The following is a 27,884-nucleotide window of genomic DNA, read 5'->3' as shown; positions in this document are numbered from 1 at the left end:
GTTATGGGCTGGGAGGGTCTGTGGATGACACATGTATAACAGTGCCATCCACAGATCCCCCCCCTGTAACAGTGCCAGCCACAGATCCCCCCATAACAGTGTGTGTCATCCACAGTTCCCCCATAACAGTGTCCGTCATCCACAGTTGCCCCCATAACAGTGTCCGTCATCCACAGATCCCCCCATAACAGTGTCCGTCATCCACAGTTGCCCCCATAACAGTGTCCGTCATCCACAGATCCCCCCATAACAGTGTCCGTCATCCACAGATCCCCCCCATAACAGTGTCCGTCATCCACAGATCCCCCCATAACAGTGTCCGTCATCCACAGATCCCCAGTAATAGTGCCATCCACAGACCACCTAGTTCCAAACCCACAGCACACCTTTTGGTTAAAAATATTTTTTTTCTTATTTTCCTCCCCAAAAACCTAGGTGCGTCTTATACGCCGGTGCGTCTTATACGGCGAAAAATACGGTAATTGTAATTGGTTATTGCCAAGAACCTGTTTCCTTTATTAGATGTACAGGTTTCAGTTTCCCAGTCTATATCTGGATAGTTGAAGTCCCCCATAATAACCACCTCATTATGATTTGCCGCCTTGTCTATTTAGTTTAGTAGTAGATTTTCTGTGTAGATTTTAGTAGTAGATATTAGGTGGTTTATAATAAACTCCTATTAGTATTTTATTATTGTTTCTGCCTCCATGTATTTCTACCCACAGTGCCTCCACATGTTCATGTCCATCACTTATATCTTCCTGGACTGTGGGCTTTAGACCGGACTTTACATAAAGGCAGACCCCTCCCCCTCTCCGGTTTTGGCGATCCTTTCTAAACAGACTGTAACCTTGTACATTAACCGTCCAGTCATAGCTGTCATCCAGCCATGTCTCAGTTATGTCGTAGTTCTCCTCACACATCAGTAATTCCAGTTCACCAGTTTTATTAGTCAGGGCTCTGGCATTAGTATACATACATTTGAGAGGTTTATGTATATTTTTCACCCTACACCATTTCTTCTGAACTGTTCTAGTCCCTCCTTCCATTCTCACTACCTTGCCCCCAGTCTCTATCTGCACTATCTTCCCCTCCTATAATGTAATTGCCCTCCCCCAGTCCCTACCCTGTTTCCCCGAAAATAAGACAGTGTCTTATATAAATTTTTGCTCCCAAACATGCACTAGGTCTTATTTTCAGGGATGTCTTATTTTTCCATGACACAGGGGGATCAGAGGGGGAAATCAAAATGCCACAGGAGAATCAGAGCGGGGGATTACCATTTTAGTACCCCCTGCTTATCCTCCTGTGTCATTTTGATTCCCCCCTCTGATCCCCCTGTGTCATTTTAAGTGATCCCCCTCCCCTGTGCCAGCGGACAGTGGATTATTTAGTCTCTCCCCCCTCCTACCTTCACCAGACATCCCCCAACTACTTTATCAGACATCCCCCCCCCCCCACCTCAGTCACCCCTGTGTGTCCGTGCCGGCCAGATTCCACACAATGTGCCCGACTCCTGCCCTGCGTGACTCACTCATTGTCTACTCACAGCCAGACTCCTCTAGGGCAGAGTGAGCAGCAGGCGGCAGCTTGTCCTGGCGGCGGCGCGGGCTCTCTGATTTAAAGAGACCTCGCACTGCCTGAACAGCTCTGGCTGCGCTGCGGGCAATCAGTGAGCTGCGCAGCGGCGCCCGCCGCTACGGTCCAGAGGAGTCAGGCGGCTTACAGTAGCTTCGTGGGCCTCATATTCCGGAGGGGCCTTATTATCGGGGAGTCCTTATTATCTGGGAGGTCTTATTTTTTGGGGGATGCCTTATATTACAGCGAGAGGCAAAACTGGAAGTAGGTCTTATTTTCAGGGCATGTCTTATTTTTGGGGAAACATGGTAGTTTAAAAACTCCTTAAACTTTATAGACATCTTCTCCCCCAAAACAACTGCCCCTTCCCCACTGAGGTGCAGCCCATCCCTATGATAGAGCCTGTAGCCGACAGAGAAGTCGGCCCAGTTCTCCAGGAACCTAAACCCTTCCTTCCTACACCAGTTCTTGAGCCACTTGTTTACCTCCCTTATCTCCCACTGCCTTTCTTGTGTTGCTCGTGGTACAGGCAGTATTTCAGAAAACACTACCTGTGAGGTCCTTGCCCTAAGCTTTGACCTAAATCCCTAAATCATTTTTAAGGACGCTCCACCTACCTCTAACTTTGTCATTGGTTCCGATATGGATCATGACCGCTGGATCTTCTCCAGCCCCTCCCAGTAATGTATTAACCCGATCCACAATGTGTCGAACTCGAGCGTTTATCCCGGTCTTTGTGACAGATCACCCTATCTGTACCCCTAATAATTGAGTCTCCCACTACCAACACCTGTCTGACCTGCCCTGCTCTCCAGGTCCCCTGCTTACTGTAGCTGACATTCCACTAACTGTCAGAGGAAGGGTCCGGCTACAGCAGTGCTCTCCCTGAACTGGCCTCCCCCTCATCTGCAATCCTTGTAAACTTGTTGGGGTGTGTCAGATCAGGGCTAGCCTCCCTCTACCCTGCTTTTTAACTGTTATCCAGCTACCTATGAATACTTTTTTAAGGCACTATACATAATTTGTAAGGTTGACAGAAACTAGTTTATCCAGTTCAGCCTGTTATCCTGCAAGTTTATCCAGAGGGGGGCAAATAAAAACAAAAAAAGCCAATTTTTCCCATCTCCAATTGGGCAGTCAGAATAACACCCTGGATTAATGAGATCTCTGTACTGACCCTTGATATATTTATACATGGTTATTAGATCTCCCCTTGTCTTTTTCTTTTTTTTAAACTAAATCGCCCTAATTTTGGTACTGGGTACTGTAGTCCACCCATTCCAGTTGTTACTTTAGTGGTCCTCTTTTGAATTCTCTCCAGCTCTGCTATGTCTGTCTTGTTCATAGGAGCCCAGAACTGTACATAGTACTCCATGTGTGGTCTGACTAGCGATTTTCCGTTTTCCATGTCAGTGTTGCCCGTTTTACCATTTAGTATGTATGGGTGACTGGCATAACCTTACATTTCTCAGTGTTAAACCTAATCTGCTACTTCTCTGCCCAAGCCTCCAATCCATCCAGATGCATCTGTAGCAGCATACTGCCCTCCTTAATGTTAATCATTTTACATAGTTTAGTGTTATCTGCAAAAAGATGAATATGGCCCATTACTGACCCCTGTGGTATCCAACTGGTGACGGTGACCCAATCTGAGTGTGTACTGTTAATAACCACCCTGTTTTCTATCACTCAGCCAGACATTACCCACATACAGACATTTTCCCCCAGTCCAAGCATTCTCATTTTATGTACTAACTTTTTGTGTGGTACAGTATCAAAGGCTTTGGAGAAGTCAAGCTATACAACATCCATGATCTTGTCCGGTCAAGTCTAGAACTTAACTTCTCATAGAAACTGTTTAAACTAGGTGCCCTTTTGGTCCACTCACAATACACTTTCACAACCGCAGCACACGAACAGGTCACAAACTGCACAGTTTCAGATATACTGCCAATAATCATCAATTTTTGCAACTGTCATAAATTGACTTTTACCTATGACAGCAGCGAGAGATAAGTGCGCAGACTGCCTATCGCAAACCTTCTGTAGCCACCAAGCCAGCTCACCACACGTGACTTCCTTTATTTTCTACTCACTGCCAACGTCAAAAGTGGGAATTGGTCATAATAATGGGAATTGACTTTGCAGAAGTCTACTGTTATTAAAACCACAATTGTCCATCCAAGTGCCTATCCACGATGGGGATTATTAATTATTTAAATACCTTATTAAATTGGGAAGTACTGTTGTTAAACAATAACAATTCCCATTTTGGATAGACACTAGGATCAGCACTTGTACCTCTTCTAGTACTAAATAATGAATAAAGATTATGTTTTTATTATACAGTAAATCATACAAGGTGGTAGAACTGGGTTCTTATTGCCCTAGGACAAATTTTGGATATAATATAGGACAGTAGCTTATCTTTCCATGTTGAAAACAATTGCTTAAAAGCTTTTAGTAGATTAAGGTTTAGTTCATGATGTAATCCAGGCGAAAAAGGGTGTCATTCTGACAGTATGGCAGCTCTGAATCTCTAACTCGGCAGATTTACTTCAGACTGCAAAAGCTTTTAAAGCAAAGCAATCATCTGATGGGCTTTATGAATGAAAACTAGTCAATTACGGAAAGTGGCATTTTCTCTCCACTCCTCTTATAGCCAACCTGTACCTTCTGACACTTTTAAAATAGTTTCACAAGGAGAGATCATGGATGTGGTCCTGAAAGACAGCTCTTTCCAACAGGCCAACACATCCAATGGTGTAAGATCGTCTGATGAAGAAGAGACTGTGATTGGCATTTACCTCCTGCTCCTGGGTAAGAAATTGTAACAATATAGAATAAGGGAAGTCATATATTTTACAACACTTTTCATTTTATATATATATTGTTGAAAGTTTAAATACAGGTGAGGTTAAAGTTAATTAAACTGACTTAGATTGGACATTTGATGACTAGACATGATGTTGACATGATGTTGTCTGGAATTAATTCTGCTATCTACAGGCTGGTTCTCATGGTTGGGGAATGGAGCTGTATTCTGCATTATGTGTAAACGCTGGAGAACTTTGGACTCCCAGGATCTCCTGACATTTAACCTTGCAGTGTCTGATGCTGGAATCTCCATTTTTGGCTACTCTCGAGGAGTTGTGGAGCTGTTTCATGGACTAGGGAAAGATGGTTTCTGGACTTGCAATGTAAGGTGTATGTATATGTTTTGTGCTTGACATTACCAAGTTTGACCTGCTGCTCTCATTTCTATATCAGGAGCTATGACACTCATATATACAATATATATGCCCATTCAAGCTCATCACAGTGCCCAAGAAAGTGCCATCATGCTGTAGGGAGAATGTGCTTCCAAATCAAGGCTTGGCTAATGTAAATCAAGCCTAGGACTACAGGATAACAGTGAAGTTACTATATTTCAGAAGCAGTATATGTTTTTAAGGTGTGAGCGTTTTCAGCTAAAGGCCTAAAGCCTGAGGCTGCATTATTGATAGACTATGATGATAACATGTCATATCTTGAAATCCAATAAGGATATAATGTGAATGGTTACTTAAATCCACTCAAGATGTACGTTCCAACACTCTGCATGACCAACATAAATCTCACAGAAGTGCAGCCTGAGGTTTGAAAGGATTTTATTTTTCATATATTCATATTGTACTGTTTGCTAAAGGTACTGTTATACATTTTATTTGGCCACATGTCACCAACCAATGTAATTTCTTCTATTCCGTGTAATATTCTAGCTCGGTTTACTCAGTTTCTGTACTTCCAAAATAATGCTGCGAGTGGTGCTGCATTATTTTAAAGGGGTTGCGCACATTTGAATGGAATTTTTGCAACACCCCACTCCTGGGCAGACCTGCGAAGGGAAGCCTAATTACTTGCTTCCTAGTGCTGGCTCCTGTTCTTTCTTTTCCCGGCCTTCGCTGCCCCACTCAGGTCCCTGGATGTACTGTAAACTGGTTTGACACTTCAGCAGCCAATCGCTGGCTGCAGTGGTGACCTACTCTCTTTGCATCACATGACTATTTGTGATGACGCAAGAGTAGCAGGTCACCACACTGGCCAGTGATTGGCTGCAGAGATGTCAAATAGGAAATTTTTGATGGAGTAACAGAAACTGGAGAGTGCAGGAGCCAGCATCTTGAGAAGCAGGTAAGTATGCTTCCCATCGCAGGTCTGCCCATGAAGGGGGGAGTTTGTGAACCCCCCCCCCCCCAACATGCAAAACCCCTTTAATAACCAACTAAAATAAGGCTAAATACAGATGTAGTAGAGTTAACACACATGCTTTAGGAGACGTGTTATCTAAACTAAATGTGTTAAGCAAACACCTTCAATTGCTTTTCAATGGCTTTTGTTTCAAGATAAAGCGATGAGTTAAGACATTTGAGTTAAGAGTTTGTGTGTTAATCCTACTATATCTGTAGGTACCACGTCCCTATTATGTAAGCCATATATATGTGCAAACACATATACATGACATGAGTGCCTTGTTTGGTCTTTCATTTAGGAAGGCAGCAAGGTTTTTTGTCTGGGTTAAAATAATCCAGTATTACCTGAAGATAAACCAAGTATATGACCTTGTTTGAATCTTTTGCAATCTTCCCTGATTATCCTTCCACCCTTATTAGGTTGATGGCTTTCTGATACTCCTCTTTGGCCTGATTAGCATTAACACTCTTACAGCAATCAGTCTCCTTCGCTATGCCAAGGGATGCCGTCCCCATCAAGGTACAGTATTACCACTTGAAACATGAGTTTTAAATCATCACAAAAAGGCACAATCTAACTCCAGTAAGAGACAGTGTAGAAAACTGGAGCAACAGCTATATAAAAAGTGTTTAAAGATCTGCCACATTAATCATACAACATGCAGTGTTTAATAAATTTTGTGCAAATTACACCAATGGAGACTCAAAGCAATACTGACTTAAAACTTTCCTTCATGATAATTTCCTGCCATGGTGTTTGTCAATCAAACCCTTAGTAGCTGTACGTGAGGGCATATGAGAGTTATTGGGAAGTACAGTATATGTAATCTGAAATGCAGAAAATGAACAAGAAGTTGTGTCTTCATGTGAAAGTCTTAGTGTTAATGTATGATTTTTCTATTTCGTAGCTCACAAAGTGGATAAAGACTTCATTTCAGTGGCCATTCTTGTCATCTGGATCTCTGCTATTATCTGGGCTGGATCTCCAGTTTTGGGTTGGGGCAGCTTCATAGGTATATACCTAATAACAGACATTATGATCAGACAGACCATTAGATCTTTAATAGATAGCGATGATGTTGGCTTTTCTCATTGAAATTCTCTAGAATGGAGCTTTCAACGTGAACAAGAGCATGCTGAGCATGTGTGGCCACCCTCTGTTCATTTCTGTAAGAGTAGTGCTAAAGATAGCCGAGCCATGTCTGCTATTTCCGACAGTTCCACAGAAGTGTATGGCGTAGTGGCTGCTCTTGCGCAGTGCATTTTCCATTAATTTCTGTGGGACTTCCATCAATAACCTGGGGCTCAGTTATTTTTGGCACCCCCATACAAAAGAATAAAGGGTGGATGCTCATGCACGGTGCACTCGCCTTCACTTTGGGCACTTGGTTCTAGAGATAAGTTCCAGAGGTAGGATCCGCACGTATTTGAGATTTGTGGCATATCCTAATGATATTCCACCAAGGTTTGAGGTGAGATAACCTCTTTACTGTTACCAGGTGAAGCAAGAATAATTATTCACTGGGAACATTCGTGGAAAAACATTTTTTACCTAATGTCTGACTAAACCACATTTCTGCTTATCGTTGACCAGGACATAACCAGAAATCTGTATAAGTGTATCATGAATCATTCTTAGTTCAATTTCTTCTACAAATGTTTCTACAGAAAGCAAGTATGGTACATGTGAAATAGACTGGTCTCTTGCCACAAGTTCCACACCATACAAATTTTACGCCATCGGTGTCTTCCTTTCGGGCTTCTTCATTCCAGTGATGATAATGATCTCCTGCTATGTGTCAATCATTCGGGCTGTTCAGGAAAGCCACAGAAGTTCACGTGGTGGGGATATCAGTCAGCGGCAACTAATGATAGAAAGGCAAATCACACGGGTAATTTTGAACAATTGTTGAAATTCATAATTTTTGCTATTACAGCTGTAGTTTGAAAAGTATAATAGAAATGCAAATGTTTTGGAATGGGTGGAGGATGGGGGTGGAATAAGCACAGAACTACAGAACTGTACAACACGTGTTTTACCATCGATGTAACATTTTAAATCTCAGTGAAAACACCTGAGCTCCATGTTCTGCTGGGGCTGGTTGATTTCTTCAGTAGGCGGGTGAAGCTGGTGAAGTGCTCATTACAGACTCCAGACTTGAGTTGCTGCTAATGGAGCTTGTGATGCAGTGTCATGGCAGTGGAGCGTGAGTGCAGAGGGCTTCCCCAGGCAGGCCTTCGTGAGGATGGGCGATGGTGCATAGGCAGCAAACAACTGACTACATAGGATGTCTCGCTAGTAGTTGAGTTTATCTTCCCTCTCAGCAGGTAGAAAAAGGCCCCCATTTTGGACCAGTAACAAGGGTCTAACATGGTGGAGAGCCAGAAGTCTCTCCCTTTGCCAAATGATGATAATATGGCTGTCGCTATGCAAGCAACTCAGCATGCATCTGGCCATTTGCACAAGTGACTTGGCGGGACTCCCTGCCTATGTCTCCACTGCATACTGCCATATTGTGTCGGGGTCATCAGCCTGGTCCTTCTCATTGCCCTCCACTTCTGCAGATAAACCACCCATTTTTTTATACATTGCTTGTGCGTGGATGTCCTCCTCCTCTGCCAGTTCAGCCCCCACAGTGCTCAGCAGGCCATGATGTATAGCCACCACGTCTACTGTCCCCTGGTCAGCCAGATTTATCAGCATCTGCTCCAGGACATGAAAGAATGGAATAAAATTGTTCATCACATAATCCTGGTGATTCACAAATAAAGTAGCCTCCTCAAAGGGCCTAAGAAAATGGCAGGTGTCACGCATGAGCTGCCAATGGCTAATGTTGAAGTTACTCAGGGGAGTACTCCAGTCCACCTGCTTCATCAAGAAATTGTTCACGGTTTTTCTCTGCTCATATAGTTGGTCCAACATGTGGAGGGTGGAGTTCAAATGGGTAGGAATTTTGCATATGAGGTGAAGTTGGGGAACGCTATTCTGCCTTCGCAGCTCAAAGATGGTGTGTTTTGCTGAGTAAGAGTGGCTGAAGTGCATGCAAAGTTTTCTGGCCATTTTCAAGATGTCTTGCTGTATTCAGGAACCGCTTTACAACCAGATTAAAGATGTGCACCATGCATGGCGCATGGGTCAACCCTTCTTGATGCAGTGCCGACACAATGTTTTTCCTGTTATCAGTGACCACGGTTCCGATCTTAATTTGTGAGGAGATAGCCAGGATTCGATTTCCTTTTGAAGGATGTGGAGCAGTTCCCCCCCCCCCCCCCAGTGTGATTCAGTCTACCCAAGCAAACCAGGTGCAGAACAGCGTGACACCACTGTGCTCTGCATAGGTGGTATGCTGGAGGAGCACACTAAATTGTGCATGCAGTGGAGACTGAGGACAAAGTTGAGGAAGAGGAGGCAGAGGAGGACATTGGTGCAGGACTCACAGCTTGAGAAAGTGGAGGTGGCATTGCCGTCACCTGGCCAAGTTGCTGGTGTGGTTGGGCAGGAACCACATTTACCCAGTGGGCCGTAAAGGACATATATTGTCCTTGACCATACAGTAGTTATAGCTCCACACGTCGGTGCTGTCATAAACTTTAGCAGACACAGACAAGATCAAGGACTGTCCCACCTTCTGCTCAACATACGTGTGCAGGGCTGGTACAGCCTTTTTGGAGAACTTGTGGTTTAGAGTCAACCTTCTTGAAAGGGAGAGACTGTAGTACCACCTCCGGACACCTGGAGCACCTCCTACGGCTAGAAAAGAGCGAATTGAACCCCACAAAGTGGAATTCAATACAAATTTCAGGATAAATTTGATTCGCCTTGAAGCTGAATTTACTCGTGCTTCGCGTCAGCGATTCGATGTAACCTGAAATAGTGTAAAAAATTAAAAATTCATACTTACCTCCTCCATTTGCTTGCGATGGGCCGCCATCAGCCACCTTGATTGAAGATCTCGGACGAAATCCCATGCGCAGTGACGTATTACGTCTGCCGGCGTGATGTAATCTCGCGCTGCGTTAGATTTCACGCCAGTTCTGTAAGCAAGATGGTTTGATAAAAAAAAAAAATTATGTGAATTTTACACTTTTCATACACTTAGATGCCGGGATTATGTATGAACGAGGCGTCTGAGAGGTACAATGATAGGGGCAGCGCTATCGCAGCTCCCTGTTATTGCACCCTCTTCGTGATGATTTTCGCAATCAAGAATATAATCTCGAATTTGTGAATATATGACAAATATTCTACAAAATATTCGTGAAATATCGCGAATTTGAATATTGCCCCTGTCGCTCATCACTAGTTGTCACTCTGCTGACTCCAACTGGGCAAGGTAGTCAGCGACAATGGGCAACATCCTGGCAACCAATGTAACGTGCCCAAGTGGCATTACCACTCCTACATCCTGTTTATGTCTGTGTGGCGAAACCAACCTCACCACTGGGTTTTGGAGGGGCCTGGTTGCCAGCCTCTTTCCCCAGGATTATGGCCCATACTAACTTTGAAGGAGAAGACAGACCGGCCGCACAGCTTAAATCTGTGGAACTGTTTTGGACAGAAAAGCCATGAGTATAGCCAGGCGCAAGAGACTTTTACAAGTAATTTGTGCTATGTTGGGATGTTAAATGTCTATGTGTATTGTAAAGGGTGGGACATTGTATATGTTGAGTAGTGAGGTCTGTTCCATTGTCTCTCTGTGTGTGTTGGCGATTGCCCTCTGTCCTGAGAGAAAATTGAATTACAACTCGGTTGTCTCCAGGACAGAGAACATTGTGTATTCTCCTGCCTGTGATGATTATGTTAACCATGGTGTTCCATGATTATATCACAGGCAGAGGGGAGGATTCTATGTGGGTTGTAGCCTTTGTGTTATTGGTAATTGTATTTTGTTGATTGCGTCTTAGACAATGCCAATGCGTCTCAGTTAATTGCGTCTCAGACAATGCCAGTGTGTTAGTTAATTGTGTCAAAGACAATGCTTATTGTATTTTGTTGATTGCGTTACAGACAGAGGGAAGGGGGTTTTGTGTACAATTGCCGGGAAGGTTTCAATACTATAAATGCATGTGATTGGCTAAAATATAAACTGTCACAGTCTTCTACAAGGGCCCCAGGGGGAGTGTCTCTTGCTAGGAGACCTGCATAAAAGGCTGAAAAATAACCCATTAAAGAGTTCCTGTTTTTACCCTTTACCATGTTGAGGCTGGTGTTTGGGTAACTGATCGACACTGGGGGATTGCTATGCGCTGAAGATTTGTTATACTCCCCTGGCATAACTACTAGCTCTTGTAAGAGATGTTCCTGCTCTCTGGTTTTCGGAGAGGTTCACCCACTGGAGCCTTGTTGTAGGTCCAGGGTGGGTAGGAGACAGTGAGACCTCAACCAAGCTTCGGCGGTTCGTGGGGTCTGCAGTGCGTACAGTGTCAAGTGGAGTGCTTGGAGTCCTCAGAAAGCACTAGGAGCATCTATCGACTGAGGTACCCGGTCGGGGTGCCAGGAGATCCGTTACATTGGTGTCAAGCAGTGGGATGGCGTCTTAGTAAGAGGAGAAGCAGTTCGGAGACACTGTTCGTGGATTTACAAAATTGAGGGCAACGCTAGTATCCGTACAGCGCCCCTAGCTACAGCAGGATGGAATCGGCTAGTCTTCGGACAGCGTTCTATGAGGAGAAGGAGGAGGCAGGCGTGGACTACAGGGATGCAGACAGAAAGGAAATCTGGTATGATGCCCTGGAAAATGCCCAGCAGCGGCGAGGAGAGAGCCTCCCCAGTTATGAGCAGCGGATACAGAAGCGTGTGGCAATGCGGATGGGTCTCTTGGGAGAGCAGCCCCTGGATGAGTGGGTGACAGAACTGGAGAGCCTGGTATGGAAGGAGCTTTGGCTAGACACCGCCTACCAGGTACTCTGGTGGGATGTGATTCGGCACTCCCCCTGGATGGCTAAGCACGACAGACCCGAGGGTGAGGATTATGATGGCCCTGGCCTGTTGTTTGAGGCCTTCGCAGAACCGGAATTCGGAGATGCTGGAGACTCCCGGTTCTGGGATATCTATGACTACAGGGAGGCTATGCATGATTGGGCTACAGCTAGAGAGGTGAGACAAGACCTGGCATCTCTAGTGGAAAAGGAGTGGGAGCTGGAGCAGGACTACCAATACTTCTTCAGCTAGATTCGGTCCCAAGATACACTGCCAGAGAGCTGGGTGGCCGTCCCAGACCTACAACGCTACAGCTGGGAAGACCCGACTGAAGTATCCCCTGCTTCAGTACCAGCTACAGAGGTAGGGGACCTCATAGACTGGTCCTGGGGGGAAACCCATATGGCAGGTGGAGATGGGACCGAGATCTCTCCACCGGCCCTACAGGGATGCTGGGCAGTCGGCCCAGATCCCCAACGGCAGCCGGAGTTTCAGGGAGTAGGGACAGTTGGTCCTGCTCCCCAGTGGCAGTATGTTTTGCAGGGAGAGGAGAGCATCGTCTCCATTCCCCAGCGGCAGTGTACCTTGAAGGGAGAGGAGACAATCGGTCTCTCTCCCCAACCACAGGGGGACAGCACCCCTATCTCCGATGGGGCAGATGAGACCGCAGTCTCTGCACCAGGCCTACTGGGATGTTGGACGGCCGGTACAGATCCCCCACCAGGAGGAATGCCAGGAGGAGGAGGTAAGCGATCCCTCCTCTCCACAGCTGATCCGCAACAAGGTCTTGGGGGCAGGATTCCCTGACCCCATCCCAACGGAAGAGCTGGCATCTGGGCAGAGCGCAGTTGGCCTCTGCCCTTCTCTATCCTCTTCTCCAGAGGCTGACTTCCCACAGGCTACCCCAGCGGAAGAGCTAGCATCTGGGCAGAGCGCAGTTGGCCTCTGCCCACCAAGTACCTACAGCTCCAAGGTAGAGAACAACAATGAAGCAAGGAGTAGCAGATGCCCACTCAACAGCTGGGGACATACAGAACAGAGCCAGGCCCCAAAATTCAACAGGTCCAGTATTGGGTTGTGGGTGGACATCCAGACTAACTCAGGTACCGACCGGCGTGAGGTCAGGTATTTGGTTAGTCTTCCCTGGGGGGGGAGGGAGATGTGTGGCAAAACCAACCTCACCACTGGGTTTTGGAGGGGCCTGGCTACCAGCCTCTGGGCCCTCTCATCAGCCAGGCCTCCTTTGTTCACAAAGGACTTGTACTAACTTGAACCCCTGGTCTAATTCGTGCCATTTTGAGCTGTTAACTGACTATGTTTATTGTAAAGGGTGAGGTCTGTTCCATTGTCTCTCTGTGTGTATTGGTGATGTCCCTTTGTCATGAGAGATAATTGAATTACGTCTCGGTTGTCTCCGGGACAGAAGACATTGTGTATTCTCCTGCCTGTGATGATTACATCAACCCAGTGTGAGGTAATTGTATCAGAGGCAGAGGGGAGGATTTTGTGTGGGAGTGTCTGAGTGTATTGTTGTCACAGACGGTGTACAGGAAACAAGATAAAGCAACATGCATATATGAGTGGATCCAAAGCTAAGGAACCAAAAGGGAGACCCCTGCACAAGACCTGAGACTTTCCCTAGCTACTCAGCCTATGCAAAGATCCCAGAGGTGGAGGGTTGCATATCCACATACCTCGACTATATAACCCCTGAACACACTACAATAGTGAGGGGACACGACCACCGGCTCCCTACACCAGACACGGAGGGAGTCAGGGTCACCTGGGATCCAGCAAACAGAAAATAGATAAATGTTCAGCACTTAACTTTGTAGCAGACTGGAAAACAAGATCAGCATGCACACACACTCCAGGAAGTAGTATAAGCCGCCCAGTAATGCATTATGGGGCGGAATTTAAAGGAATGCAATCAGTCCAACTCCATGACAGCTGAGAGAGGCTAACGAGATGAGGAACTGAACAGCACAACAAAGAAAACTCAAGGAGGAGGTTCTGAAAGGCCTCTGTCAGAGCTTCCCAGCTGTCTGGTTGTGACAGTACCCCTCCCTCTACGAGGGGACTCCGGACACTCAGAGCCCACCTTCTCAGGATGGGGACCTATGGAAAGCCCTGATGAGACGAGAGGCCTTAATGTCCGTCACTGGGACCCACATCCTCTCCTCAGGACCATAACCCTCCCAATGAACAAGGTACTGAAGAGAACCGCGGACAATACGAGAATCCACAATCCTAGAGACCTGAAATTCAAGATTCCCATCAACCATAATCGGAGGAGGAGGCAAAGGCGAGGGTACAATGGGTTGAACATAAGGTTTCAATAAGGACTTATGAAAAACATTATGGATCTTCCAAGTCTGAGGAAGATCAAGACGGTAGGCAACAGGATTGATGACAGACAGGATTTTGTAAGGCCCAATAAACCTAGGACCCAACTTCCAGGAGGGAACCTTCAATTTGATATTCTTGGTAGACAACCACACCAGATCACCAACATTCAGGTCCGGACCAAGCACACGTCTCTTATCTGCCACACGCTTATATCTCTCACTCATGCTCTTTAGATTATCCTGAATAATCTGTCCTCATCAGGTAAACCAGAAGACCCCTCTCCCGAGAAAGTCCCAAACTACGGATGAAACCCATATGCACCAAAAAATGGTGACTTATCAGAGGACTCCTGACGACGGTTATTTAAAGCAAACTCAGCAAGGGACAAAAAAGAACACCAATCCTCTTGATTCTCCGCCACAAAACAGCGCAGATATGTCTCCAGATTCTGATTGACGCGCTCTGTCTGGCCATTCGACTGCGGGTGGAAAGCAGAAGAGAATGACAACCGAACCCCCAAGCGAGAACAGAAAGCCTTCCAGAATCTGGAAACAAACTGCGTGCCCCTATCAGAGACTATGTCTGAAGGAATACCGTGCAATTTGACAATGTGATCAATAAATGCCTGCGCCAGCGTCTTAGCATTGGGCAAACCAGGAAAAGGGATGAAATGCACCATTTTGCTAAAACGGTCCACCACCACCAGACTCACAGTCTTCCCCGAGGAACGAGGCAGGTCCGTTATGAAGTCCATGGACAGATGTGTCCAAGGACGGGAAGGAATGGGTAAGGGAAGGAGAGGACCTGATGGCCGTGAATCAGGGACTTTGGCACGAGCGCAAGTCTCGCAGGCTGCCACAAAACCCTCAACTGACTTACGAAGCGCAGGCCACCAGAATCTCTGAGCGATGAGATCCAGTGTGGCTCTTGCCCCTGGGTGCCCAGCAAGGACCGTATCGTGGTGTTCCTTAAAAATCTTGTGTCTTAAAGCGAGAGGCACAAACAACCTCCCAGGAGGACAAAGATCAGGAGCCTCTGACTGGGCTGCCTGCACCTCTGCCTCCAATTCAGAAAAGAGAGCAGAGACCACCACACCTTCAGCCAAAATGGGACCCGGGTCTTCAAAATTCCCGCCTCCCGGAAAACAACGTGACAGGACATCTGCCTTCACATTCTTAACTCCAGGGCGGAACGTGACCACAAAATTAAACCTAGAAAAGAACAAAGACCATCTGACCTGTCTCGGGTTCAGACGCTTGGCTGACTCCAAGTAGGCCAGATTTTTATGGTCAGTAAATACGGTAATAGGGTGTCTGGCTCCCTCTAGCCAATGGCGCCATTCCTCAAAAGTCAACTTGATGGCCAACAATTCCCTATCTCCCACATCGTAATTTCTCTCTGCGGAGGAGAGTTTTTTCGAGAAAAAGGCACACGGTCACCATTTGGCAGGAGAGGAACCCTGAGACAAGACCGCCCCACACCCACCTCAGAAGCATCAACCTCAACTATGAAGGGTAAAGAAATATCAGGTTGCACCAAGATGGGAGCGGAAGCAAAACTCTCCTTGATATTAGAAAAAGCCTTACGCGCCTCTACTGACCAAGAAGAAAAATCTACCCCCTTTCTGGTCATATCAGTGAGTGGTTTAACAATAGAGAAATAATTCAAAATAAACTTCCTGTAATAATTGGCAAAGCCCAAAAACCGCATCAGCGCCTCCTGATTCTCAGGAAGCTCCCACTCAAGCACAGCGCGGACCTTCTCGGGGTCCATGCGAATACCAGAAGCGGAGAGAAGGAACCCCAGAAATTGAATTTCTGGAACCGCAAACACACATTTTTCCAGTTTCGCATATAATTTATTCTCCCGCAGGATGAGCAAGACCTGACGTAAATATTCCTAATGAGTTTTGAAATCAGGAGAAAAAATCAAAATGTCATCCAAATACACTAATACAAATTTTCCCATCAAATGATAAAAAATGCTGTTCACGAAATGCTGAAAAACGGCTGGGGCATTCATCAAACCAAAAGGCATAACCAAATTCTCAAAATGGCCCTCAGGGGTATTGAAGGCCGTCTTCCATTCGTCTCCTTCTCTGACCCTGACCAGGTTGTATGCCCCTCTTAGATCTAATTTGGAAAATACTTTAGCCCCAACAACCTGGTTAAACAGGTCTGGGATCAGAGGAAGCGGATAAGGGTCACGAATAGTGATACTGTTCAGCTCCCTGAAATCCAGACAGGGTCTTAAAGAACCATCTTTTTTCTTAACAAAGAAAAAAACAGCGGCAACAGGTGACTTCGAGGGTCGTATGTGTCCTTTTCTCAGACTCTCAGAGATATAAGCACGCATAGCGATCCTCTCAGGTTGGGAAAGATTGTATAAACGAGATTTAGGCAGTTTGGCGCCTGGGATGAGATTAATAGGGCAATCGTACTCCCTGTGCGGGGGCAAATCCTGAACTCCACTCTCAGAGAAGACATCCGAAAATTCAGAGAGAAAAGATGGTAGAGTCTTAGTAGCAACCTCAGAAACAGATGTCGTGAGGCAATTCTCTCTGCAAAAGTCACTCCAACCATTTATTTGCCTCGCTTGCCAATCAATGGTGGGGTTATGTTTAGTGAGCCAGGGTAGCCCCAACACTAGAGGAGTAGACAAACCGCTAAGGACGAAACATGACACATCCTCAACATGAGCATCACTGACAATTAAACGGATATTGTGAACTATGCCCTTTAATGATTTCTGAGAAAGTGGAGCGGAATCAATAGCGAAAACAGGAATATCCTTTCCCAAAGTGCGCACCTGGAAACCATGAGTTATCGCAAATTGATTATCAATGAGATTGACCGCTGCTCCACTATCCACAAAAATCTCACAAAAAATGTTCTTGCTCTCTAGCGCCACCCTAGCTGGCAGGACAAAACGGGAACTACAAGCAAACGGAAAACCTTCCATTTCCGCCTCAACCCTGCCAATAGTATCAGACGGAACATTTTTAAAAGATTTTTTCCTGTTTGTTTCTTTATTACTCCCAGAAAACTGCCTGAATCTCCTAGAGGGACAAATATTTGCCAAATGATTTATACCTCCACAACAAAAACAAACCCTCCCATGCGAGCTGAATCTTCTATTGTCAGAAGCAATCAACCCCAGCTGCATGGACTCCTGCTCAGAAGGGGCTGACAGCGACTGAGACCCCTGCGCACAGAATGGGACCGCTGCACTGTCCTGGGACTGAGTATGACAGGAAGGGGACATCTCTCCTCTCTCTCTAAGACGCCTGTCAATACGAACGGCCTGAGACATAGCAGAGTCCAAAGAAATAGGCCTCTCATGAAAGGCAAATGCATCTTTCAATCCCTCTGAAAGACCATGGCAAAATTGACTTCGGAGTGCAGCATCATTCCAACCAGTATCAACTGCCCATCTCCGAAATTCTGAGCAGTAAATTTCTGCGGATTGTTTACCCTGGCATAATAGACGTAGTCTAGACTCTGCCAGAGCAATACTATCCGGATCATCATATATCTGACCCAGGGCTAAAAAGAATTCATCCACTGAACGGAGAGGCCGTGCCCCCTCCGGCAGCGAAAAGGCCCAGGACTGAGCGTTACCCCTGAGCAGCGATATAATGATCCCCACCCTCCGTTCCTCATCACCAGAGGAATGGGGAAGAAGGCGAAAATGGAGTTTGCAAGCCTCTCTAAAACGCACAAAATTCTCACTACCCCCGGAGAACGTATCCGGGAGCGAGATCTTAGGCTCAGAACAAACTCCATGAACGCAAGCTGAACTTGAAGCTGAGAAAAAGTCTTACGGAGATCAGCTACCTCCAATGAAAGACCCTGGAAGCGTTCAGCCAAAAGTGAAACCGGATCCATGCTTGAGATGGTTTTGGCGGCTTATAATGTCACGGACGGTGTACAGGAAACAAGACAAAGCAACATGCATATATGAGTGGATCCAAAGCTAAGGAACCATAAGGGAGACCCCTGCACAAGACCTGAGACTTTCCCTGGCTGCTCAGCCTATGCAAAGATCCCAGAGGTGGAGGGTTGCATATCCATGTACCTCGACTATATAACCCCTGAACACACTACAATAGTGAGGGGACACGACCACCGGCTCCCTACACCAGACACGGAGGGAGTCAGGGTCACCTGGGATCCAGCAAACAGAAAATAACAGATAAATGTTCAGCACTTAACTTTGTAGCAGACTGGAAAACAAGATCAGCATGCACACACACTCCAGGAAGTAGTATAAGCTGCCCAGTAATGCATTATGGGGCGGAATTTAAAGGAATGCAATCAGTCCAACTCCATGACAGCTGAGAGAGGCTAACGAGATGAGGAACTGAACAGCACAACAAAGAAAACTCAAGGAGGAGGTTCTGAAAGGCCTCTGTCAGAGCTTCCCAGCTGTCTGGTTGTGACAATTGTACATGGTTATTGGCTGTTTTTTACAAAACCCTGTGGGTGGTAACCTTGTTGGAAGATGTGTATAAATCAATGCTTGTGTGTTCAAATAAAGAGTTCCTGTTTTACATTCAACATAGAGCCTCGTCTCATGTGTGTGGGGATTGCTATACGCTGAAGATTTGCTATACTCCCCTGGCTATAACTACTTGCTCTTGTAAGAGCTGTTCCTGGCTCCTGTGGTGGTTTTGGTGTAGAGCGGAGTGCTTGGAGTCCTCGAGAAAGACTGGGAGCATCCATCAATGGAGGTACCCGGTCGGGGTGCTAGGAGATCAGTTACAGTCTGTATATGCAATAACCATTTCATCTTATGCCTTTATTCCAGGTCCTCCAGGTCCTTTCTTCTTATGCATTTGTATTTTTCATGTAATAACCTGGTTCTCCAGCGGGTGGCAGCAGACTTGGCAGTGCTACTTTACAGAGGGTGGGCCCTGGCTTTCCAGCTCTCTTATACACTCTCCTTCGAGGAGACAGTACGGTCTAGAGAGAACCAGTTGGTTCCTGTATACCACGCTGTAGGGAGAAACAGCAGACGCTTGTCACCGAGAGACTGAGCTCTCCATAAAATCCAGCCAGGACAAAAAGTTCCTGAAATCACAGTGAGAGACAGACTTAGAACAATAGCAACAAGTAGAAAGGAATTTAATATTGCTGACATATCAGAGCTGAGAGAGTTCACTACAGATTCAGTAGAGATAAGTTTTTTTGCAGAAGTATTTGCCTGCCAAAGTTCAGCTAAAACCTGTTGGGAATCAAGACCTGTTCTGTGGACATGTGTGCATAACATCTACAGAGACTGTAGGCCACCTTGCACCACTCTGGCAATCCTACCTCTGGCTGCCAACATTACCATCTACAAAGGGAGCATTGAGATTCCGCTGCTTAAACACAGCTGGCGTCACTTCTAAGGGGCAAGGGATGCCCTAGATGCTGAATCGGGCCATTGCAATCATTTGGCGTCACGAACAGGATGCGAATATTACCCCCTGTGTGCCGCTTACTATTATACTAAAGAACAGGAGTCAAACAACTAAATTGTGTGTCTTGTACAGCTGCAAAAATCAGGACCATCGCATATCACCCACAGGGAAATGACCTGTGCCAAAAGATAAACCAAACCTAGATCAATATGCTCAAGGCTATACCACCTCACAAGAGAACTGAGTGGCCTTTGCTTCTGCCTGAACTAGTGTACCTGTACAACAACACAACTCACTGCTCCACCAGGTACACCCTATACTACCTCATGTTTGGAAGGCAGGGTCGTTTACCTTCAGACCTTGCCCTTGACATCCATGTGCAGGACTCTGAACCACTCCTTCCCCAATCTGAGTGAGTCAAAGAGCATTAGAAGTGCTTAGAGGATGCCAGAGAAATAGTGGACTCTAAAATAGAGAAAGCTCAACAAAAACAAAAACAGGACTTTGAGAAACATGCACATGCTGAGCTCTTGCAACCAGGAGACAAGGTTTAGCTCAGAAGCAATCACCCAGTAAGCAAGTTGGATAGTCGCTGGGAACGCGAACCATACACAGTCTTGGCTGTCCCCTCATTGGAGGTCTATGAGATCCAGAGAGTGGATAAAGGTACTCAGCGAAGTGCCTGGGGGAACCTGCTCAGGAACAGCCAAGAGTAGTGGATAAATTACCTAAACCACCACTCCAACAAAGTTGTCGTCCATGATGGACTCCCTTCAGTGGCTCTCTCTGCCTCAAATTTGAGTCTTGATGCCGATTCCTGCAACCCCTGCATCTGCAGAACCAAGACCAGTGGCTGATCCTCCTTCACAAGTCCTGGATGCTACCTCTACCCCCAGAGACTCTGAACTGCCCTTACGGAGATCCGAACGGACCAATAAAGGTAATCCACCTGCCTGTTATCGGGAATTCTTTGAAATTAATATTTAACTATAGAGACAATAGGAGCCAAGCCATGGACACATCTTGAGAAACTTGCCCCTTGTTTTGTGGTTATATTTTTGCGCCTGAACTTCATGGACTCCAAACTTCATCTATACATATAACCTTACTACCTCATGTGGATTATAAATGACTTTTTGCATTATATGTTAATGCTTTGCAACATTACAAGCAAGCACCCAAAGAATAACCTCAAACGTATTCCTGAGCTCTTTGTGATTTTCTACTGTAATATTTTTGCACTAACGTTTTAAAGTTTCAGCAACGTTCAAGCTTCTTAACCCATTGCATGGTCTCTTTCACAAGTACAATGTGACCTCTTTTGCACTCTAAATGGACTCTGGACTTTATATTGCTAGTCAGATAGTTAGCGTTTTTGCTTTATTACTCATACGGACTGCCTCTGAGGACTTAAAAATACTAATGGTCCTGTATTTCTCTAGTGTTAGCTAGAAAGCCTAGGTATGATATTGTTATGTATTGTTGCTGCACAGGTACAACCAAGCGGTATAGTCACAAGCAAGTCTAACACTTTGCAAGGGTAACCCGCTGCTAATCTGTGTGTTATGAGGAAATAGTCCTCATGAAAATATGGGAGAATACCGGTCACTGCTCCTAGTTTGTGTACTAAGGCTTTAGGCCTTGCCTTAGAGACCTATATGTTTTAGCTACCTGTTTCAATCATCAAGGTGACAAAGTGTAAAGCATGATTAGGCCTTGTTGCTGGAAGGCCACCCTTCTATTTGCTGGAGTTTCATTGCATACTGGTGGGATATAAGAGTAAAGACTTCCCCAGGCTTTCTTTGGTACTAGGGCCTAGTACACCCAGAAAAGCCAGGAATGAGCGCTTAATGCACACCTATTTGGCTCTCTGGTTATACCTAAGTGGGAAACCTGACACCCTTCTTGTCCGGGCAGAGACCTTGCGGTAGCCGTCGCTACGTCAGTTAGTAACTGTATATATAGTCTAATGCAGCACTTTGACTTCCCTTGGGTACCATTGGAATATTTCCTAAGAACAAGCCGGGGAATGTAATGCCCCCAAGTGGCATTACCACTCCTACACCCTGCTTATGTATGTATATGCAATAACTATTTAATCTTATGTCTTTATTCCAGGTCCTCCGTGTAGTGTGCATTTCCAGCTCTCTTAAACACTCTCCTCTGAGGAGACAGTACGGTCTAGGGAGAACCAGTTGGTTCCTGTATGCCATGCTGTAGAGAGAAACAGCAGACGTTCGTCCTGGAGGGACTGAGCTCTCCATAACATCCAGCCAGGACAAGAAGTTACTAGAATCACAGTGAGAGACAGACTTAGAACAACAGCAACAAGCAGAAAGAAAAGCACTTCTAGTTAGTATTGCTGACAAAGCAGAGCTGAGAGAGTACATTACAGATTCAGCAGAGAGAAGTTTGTTTTGCAGAAGTATTTTCCTGCCAAAGTCCTGCTAAAACCTGTTGGGAAACAAGACCTGTTCTGTGGATTGTTTGGATTATCGTTTATGCAAAGTGAAGCAACTATTGAACTTCCATACAACCAAGTCTGGACTCAACTTTATTTCTACACTATCCAAGTTAACTATCCTTTTGCACTGCTTCGGACCACATCACTTCTGGGATCCACTGATATCCAGGTAGGAACACTGTGACATGTGTACATAACATCTACAGAGACTGTAGGCCACCCTGCACCACTCTGGCAATCCTACCTCTGGGTACCAACATTACTATCTACAAAGGGAACCTTGAGCATCCATTGCTTAACTGCAGCTGGCGTCACATTTACTTGCTCTATAAGAGGGACATATTTCATAGAGACTTCCTAAGAGACGAGGGATACCCCAGATGCTGAACCGGGCCATTGCACCCTGAACCTGTGGGAAATGACACATGCTCCCTGCACGGTGCACATCCTCAACCTAGCTGTGCAACACTTTCTAAATAAGTACACTCCCTTGCACAAGGTGCTGGCAAAGTCCAGGAGACTGTCCAAGCATTTCAGCCATTCTTACTTGATCCGGAACGTTCTACTGGACTTGCAGCTACAATGCTTATTCCTCGACATTCTAACTCACTGGAATTACATATTGCACATGCTTGAGCGTTTGTACGAGCAGCGGAAACCCGTGAACTATTTTGTCCTCAGCACTCAGCAGCAAAAAGCATGTGTTGCTTCGAGGTTAGGCAGTGACGCCTCATTCAAGACTCCTGTCAGGTGCCAAAACCCTTCAAAGAGGCCACAAAGTTTGTCAGCAGGGACATCTGCAACATGAACGATGTTATCCCCTCATATTTATCTTAGAACATATGCTGATCCCATGCAAGCTGTCTTCCCTGTAGCTAGTGGGTACCCACAAAGGGAATCTGCCATGGAAGGTGAGTAAAAGGAGCTGCCACTGCAAGAGGAGAAGAAGGTGGAGGAGCAACAGGACGATGATGATGATGGCACTGGCAGGACACATCTAAGAAAGAACTGGCTCCTCAAGCACACTAGCCAGAATGACAAGCTGTATGCTTGCTTGCTTATGCAGTGGCAGGCATATCGTTGACATCAAGCAGTCTTTTGATTACTGATTAGATGTGCTTTTAGAACCACTGCTATCCAGCAGGGAAGCCAAATTACGTTATTACCATGGAACCCTGTGTATGCAGCTTCCCGCAGCTTACGGTGAACAGACGCTGCCTGTCAGCATGTCTGAAAGAGAGGCCCCCTCTGGCCCCCCACAGAATCACTCCCCTCTCGTTGCCTAAGGCAGCAGAAGCCAGAGCAGCCATTTACAGAAGCAATCCCAATCTCCTCAACATGACGGTGCAGTTTTTCCACGTGCAACGCCGGGCTGAGGCCAGTCAGCAAGCTGACAGTTCCCAGCTTAAGGCCTACCTACATTCTGGCCAGTCTCTGGCACATAACCTATTCCTTGATCCCATGAATTTCTGGCGAGGCAGACTGGGTTCAGTGGACTGAACTGGCATAGCACGCTCTCTCGCTTCTTTCTTGCCCAGCCTCTAGTGTCATCTCAGAGAAAGTATTCAGCACTGCAGGGGGGCATGGTGACACCCGAATGGACCAAGTTGTCCTCCACTAGTGTCTAAAACATCATTTTTATCAATATGAAAAAATCCTGGATTCAGGAGGAATTTCACACTCCTACAGCTTAGGCCGATGAATAGATTTGGCCTTGCTGATGTTGTCCTATCTTGTCATTGTCGCTGCCTGCCTTCTGTCCTGCCTCCATCATGTCACTGCCACCATCATGCCACTGCTGCGGTCTGCTGACCGCCCTGTTCTGTATAGCTGCTGCCGCCATCATGCCACTCCCACCATCATGCCACTGCTGCAGCCTGCCGACCATCATGTTCTGTAAGGCTGCTGATGCCTCCATCATACTGCTGTCTGCCAACATGTACCATAGTGCTGCTGCTACCACCGCCTCAGCTGCTGCTCCTCATTACTGCTAATCCCCTACTGCCACCACTATTAACGCAAAGTATCTGCTACTACTTCCACTACCACTACTACTAGTACTACTATTACTACTACTACCCATGGACAGCTGACTTATAGCCTTGTATCTTCCATGTCATTTTGCTTCTGCTGCCACCACTATTGTGGCCACGTGCCTCTTATTACCCTACCCTTTCCACATCTACATTGCACTATTGCTGCTCCCAATTAAAGTGAGAATCTGTATAGGCTCGTTCACAACAAGACACTTTTTCTTTAGACAATAACACTTGTGCATTTTATATGGGCAGACACATGGCTGCCCAACAGGCCACTTAAAAAAAAAAAAGTTTTGTCCCATAACACCGTGTGTGTTTAAACATCATCTGCCTCTGATAAAGGTCAATTTTTGGAAGCTTTGGAATATGAAAAAGCATAACACATGTGTCGGTGCGCGGTGCGGTGTGTTTTTAAACATGTATGTTAACTCCATCAACCGTGTGTTTACCCATAACTATTTATAATATCAATGGCACTCAGACATTATTTACTATTGTTGTCACTGTATTCAAGAGCTTGGGGAGGGCAGAGGAAAAAAGAAAAAAAATTCATAAAAAATAAACAAAAATATATTTTTACTAGAATAAATATCACCACATACTGAACATACGCAGCAAGCCACAGAGGAGCCAGTGCAGATGATGGGAGAGGTATTGGCTCTGAAGTGTTGTGTCATGGTGTACTCCCTCAGGCCATTGCTCCCTGGGGATCGGTGTAGTATTGAAGAAATAGCCATAGTTCTTATAGCCGTAGTTGTTGCTGTTCACTCTTTACTTGGGGCTTTATTTCTTTGATCTTTCAAAAGAATCCACTTTAGGAGCAGGAGCTCTGTAGTGTGCTTCCTTTCTCCTCTGCTTCCTTTCAATAGGTATTCTCCCTCCTGGCAGGAAGCAGGACCAGCCCACTCCTACTAAGGGCCCATTCACATGGCCGTATGAAAGGGTCTGCACCCATTTTGCTAAACTGCGGAGCATGCTGCGGTTTGCTCTCCGTTATGAGTACGGAACGGAATGCATTTTGGAGCATTCCGTTCTGTTCAGTTACTTTTTCCCCCATTGACAATGAATAGGGACAAAATTGAAGTGTTTTTTTTCTGGTATTGAGACCCTATGACAGATCTCAATACCGGAAAATATTAACGCTACTGTGAAAGTAACCTTATACCTCCACATACTGTATAAATACTATATGCATATTCAATGTATATAAAATATTTCACCATACACTGAGCATTCAAATGCTTCCATATGCTGTACATATACAAATTACCAACATATTCAGTACATACAGTATGAATTATGCCTCATATACCGAACACACAAATTCCAAATTATACCGTGTCTATAAGTGATGACATAACGAGGAGGTGAGTTTGAAAAGAAAAACAATCCTGTAGTGGCGCTGTCATTGAGGGGAGGGAGAAGATAAATCCCAGGTAACTTTTTCAATCAAACTTTTTTTTTTTTTTAAAGATGAGTGTTAACAGCATGTTTTGGGGACGAATTGCCTACTTCATCAGGTTGTAACAGATGTGTAATAAAGAGCCAAAGAAATAGGGGGAAATAGCTGAGAGGACAATTTATTGTCTTTTTGCCACCAAACTAACCTATATTACGTATTCTTTCTATTCCATAGGTGTCATTTGTTATCTGCACAGCATTTGTGCTAGCATGGTCTCCATACGCTGTTATATCGATGTGGTCGGCTTGCGGTTATCAAGTGCCAGCACTTACCACAGTGGTAGCCACACTCTTTGCCAAATCAGCAAGTTTCTATAATCCAATGATATACTTGGGCCTTAGCCCTAAGTTTCGACATGAGCTTCGCGCCTTGCTTTGCTGCACACAACAAAAGAAAGATCTGCCTTTAGATTGTGAAGAACCAGTGAAGCCCTATGAAGAATCTAAGAGACAGTCAGAGGACTCCAGCCAAACCAATAGGAGGACAGAAAACATCATGATGACTAAAAGCTCTTTATCGCAACAGAATAATATTGCAAATGAAGGGTCAGAAAATGGAAGAGTATGAAAAGATCTAACAATTTAGATATGGCTTCAATCCTTCCATCTTCTAATATGACTGCATATGTCTACGTAGGTTATGCCATTACTTGATTGATGGGGCTCCAACCACCATGGTGCCCATGATCCTGAGAAAAGAAAAGGATGCAATGCTGATTTAGGCCCTTTTCAGCTGGGCGAGAATTCCTTGCGGGTGCAATGCGTCAGGTGAACGCATTGCACCCACACTGAATCCGGACCCATTCACTTCAATGGGGCTGTGCAGATGAGCAGTGATTTTCACACATCACTTGTGCGTTGTGTGAAAATCGCAGCATGTTTTATATTCAGCGTTTTTCACGCAACGCAGGCCACATAGAAATTAATGGGTCTGCGTGAAAATCGCAAGCATCCGCAAGCAAGTGCGGATGAGGTGCGATTTTCCTTATAACATGGTTATAAGGGAAAATAATAGCATTCTTAATACAGAATGCATAGTAAAATGTGTATTGAGGGGTTAAAAAACATTAACTCACCTCATCCAATTGATTACGCAGCTGGCATCGTCTTCTTGCTTCTTCTTTCAGGACCTGCAAAGGACCTTTGGTGACGGAATTGCGCTCATCACGTGGTGAGCGCAGTGACATCAGCGTAGGTCCTGCTGAATGAAGATAGAACATTTCTATCTTTATTCAGCAGGACCTGCACTGACGTCACCACGGTCACCACGTGGTGAGCGCGATTACATCAAAGGTCCTTTTGCAGGTCCTGAAAGAAGAAGCAAGAAAACAATGCCAGCTGTGCAATCAATTGGATGAGGTGAGTTAATTGTTTTGTTTTGTTTTTTTAAAAACTGAACATCGAACGCATAGGTCACATTTGGAGATATTTAATTTGAAACCCGATAACCTGCTAAATTCATTGATATGTGTCAATGTTTTATTCAGATGTTGTGTTGGGTCCTTCATAAACAGGACATCATCATCAAAGAAAGCCGACCTGACCTCATGTTTCCCCACCTGTATGCCCGACAATAGGTCACCTGTGTCTATACGCCATACCAGTGGTTCTAGTGCTAGATTGAATAGCAGGGGTGATAGTGGGCAGCCCTGGCACGTCCCTTTATGTAACGTGAAGAGTGCTGACCTGACGCATGGGGTATACAGGTGAAAATCGAAAATTTTTAATATCTTGCAAAAGTCAATTTATTTCAGTAATGAAAATTAAAAGGAATTGCATTAATGCAGCTTAAAATTCGAATTTTGTGGAAAAGGTACAATATTCTATGCTCAGTGTCACACTCTAGTCAGCTAATTGATCCATATCCCATGAGCAAATGGTACCTCAAAATTGTGACTTTGGGGTTTCATAAGCTGTAAGCCATAATCATCCAAATTATAACAAATAAAGGCATGAAATATCTCGCTTTGCATGTAATGAGTCTATCTCATATATTAGTTTCACCTTTTATGTTGCATTACTGAAATAAATGAACTTTGTACGATATTCTAATTTTTCGAGTTTCACCTGTATATCTGAGCAGTTGGGGTCGAATATAGCTCTGCCAGGAAGTTTAGGAAAGGTCCCCTTAGACGTTTTATGTCGAGTTCCAGGCCCAGTCATAGCCAGCGGACTGTGTCAAAGGCCTTTTCGGCGTCCAGTGCTACAAGAGCACTTTTCAGAGCAGACAATGGTTGTCCTCTGGCCCAGTCCAGTACAGTTAGAGTCTTCCTGATATTAGTAACTGAATGTCTGAACAACTTTTATTTATAATGTGAGCGGTGACTTCCAAGTTTCTAGTGTGGCTTTTGTTGGGGTTCTGTTGATGTTGTGTGTAGGTCGTCCTATTATTGTGTGGGCTATTATTTTCCCTTGCAATACTGCTTTCCCTGTCTCC

General features: G+C 45.4%; 1 protein-coding gene across 1 annotated transcript; it reads left to right on the top strand.

Moving 5' to 3' along the window:
* Positions 1-4,289: 4,289 nt before the first annotated feature.
* LOC122921292 (opsin-5-like) lies at positions 4,290-26,015 on the top strand. Its single transcript, XM_044271270.1, has 6 exons — positions 4,290-4,398; positions 4,588-4,778; positions 6,231-6,330; positions 6,719-6,823; positions 7,479-7,702; positions 25,623-26,015. The coding sequence occupies exons 1-6, from the start codon at positions 4,290-4,292 to the stop codon at positions 26,013-26,015; spliced, it is 1,122 nt and encodes a 373-aa protein (XP_044127205.1).
* Positions 26,016-27,884: the final 1,869 nt, after the last annotated feature.

Source organism: Bufo gargarizans, chromosome 11 (genome assembly GCF_014858855.1).
Source record: "Bufo gargarizans isolate SCDJY-AF-19 chromosome 11, ASM1485885v1, whole genome shotgun sequence".
In the NCBI taxonomy this organism is placed as follows: domain Eukaryota; kingdom Metazoa; phylum Chordata; class Amphibia; order Anura; family Bufonidae; genus Bufo; species Bufo gargarizans.
The sequence above is the reverse complement of the archived record's forward strand: the minus strand, read 5'-3'. Positions and strand labels throughout refer to the sequence as shown.